This window comes from Sinocyclocheilus rhinocerous, unplaced genomic scaffold (genome assembly GCF_001515625.1).
Source record: "Sinocyclocheilus rhinocerous isolate Xijiao unplaced genomic scaffold, SAMN03320098_v1.1 C36541597, whole genome shotgun sequence".
Taxonomy (NCBI): domain Eukaryota; kingdom Metazoa; phylum Chordata; class Actinopteri; order Cypriniformes; family Cyprinidae; genus Sinocyclocheilus; species Sinocyclocheilus rhinocerous.
Window position 1 is genome coordinate 1 of NW_015782816.1, and position 1,269 is coordinate 1,269.

Sequence of the window (1,269 nt, forward strand, 5' to 3'; positions counted from 1 at the left end):
ATTTAAATGAAAATGGACTAAAAATAAAAGCTAATTCAAAATATTAATAAAACTATAATAGTATATAAGTAATACTAAAATAACACTTTTAACATGTTATGCTTCTAGGCTTTTAATAAGGGTGGTTATCATTAAAAATATTAAAATATTTTTGTTAACTGAAGTAAAACTGAAATAATATAAATATTAGGTGAAAAGTTAAAATAAACTGGCAACTAAAGGAAATTAAGTATAAAAAAAAATTTAATTACTAACTGGAAATAAAAATGTAATATAAGTTTACATTAAACCTAAATAATAATCCAAAAACAAAAGCACAAAATGATTAAAAATTAAACTAATTAAATTAAAAATGAAAAGCGAATTCAAAATATTAATAAAAATATAATATATAACACTAAATTTACACTGCTTTTAACATGTTTATTCTTCAGGCAGCAGCAAGACTTTTATGTTATAATTGTTGTAAAATGTAAAGTAAAATAAAAAATAAATTTGAACAAAAGCTTTAATTAAAATAATTTAAACCTAAATAATATCCTTAAAGAGAAAACTAACAGAACTGATAAAAGTACATAAAATTGTTAAAAACTGAACAAATTAAAATGAAAATGGAATTCAAAACATTTAATAACTATAATAGTATATAATAATACACTGCTTTTAACATGTTCTCTTTCTCAGGTGGAAAAGACGGTTTGGTGGGATTTCCAGATTTCATCTATAAGCATATCGTCCCAGCATGCTTCATGGCCCCTCTGAAACCAACCTTTGACCTTTCAGATGCCCAGACTGTTCTAGTACGTCAGTCAAGGCTTTCATAAACCACTTTCATTAAATGTCTGACGGTGATTTGTAATGATTTGCTGTTGTGTTTCAGACGCTGTCTGAGTGCACGCTGACTCTGCACATGATTCATCTCAAAAGAGTGAGTCTGAAATCACCTCAACTGATCGTCTTATTCAGACCCGAAACCAGTTACATTCACGCCAGGGATGACTTGAGTTAATAGTTAATGAATCTAACTGCAGGCTGTTTTAATGCTGTTCACACAGGGGCTGGAGTGTATTCAGTTTCTACAGGAGTATCTGCCATCACTGCAGGTCTCACCTGAAATCACACAGGTAACTGAGACACACCTGCTTCCATCAGGATCAATGACAGGAGTCAAGCATTTCATTTAATTAAAACATTGTCAGATACACACAAATTCAATGGTCTTCACTAAAACTTGTCAAAATAGACTTTCAGTTTAACTTCAGGAAATTG

The 1,269-nt window shown here is 29.5% G+C and overlaps 1 protein-coding gene across 1 annotated transcript; it reads left to right on the forward strand.

Annotated features, from left to right (window-relative positions):
* Positions 1 to 656: 656 nt before the first annotated feature.
* LOC107736180 (exportin-T-like) lies at positions 657 to 1,234 on the forward strand. Its single transcript, XM_016547660.1, has 3 exons — positions 657 to 800; positions 881 to 928; positions 1,056 to 1,234. Exons 1-3 carry the CDS (start codon positions 669 to 671, stop codon positions 1,182 to 1,184), a joined length of 309 nt encoding a protein of 102 aa, XP_016403146.1. The 5' UTR covers positions 657 to 668; the 3' UTR covers positions 1,185 to 1,234.
* The last annotated feature ends 35 nt before the right edge of the window (positions 1,235 to 1,269 follow it).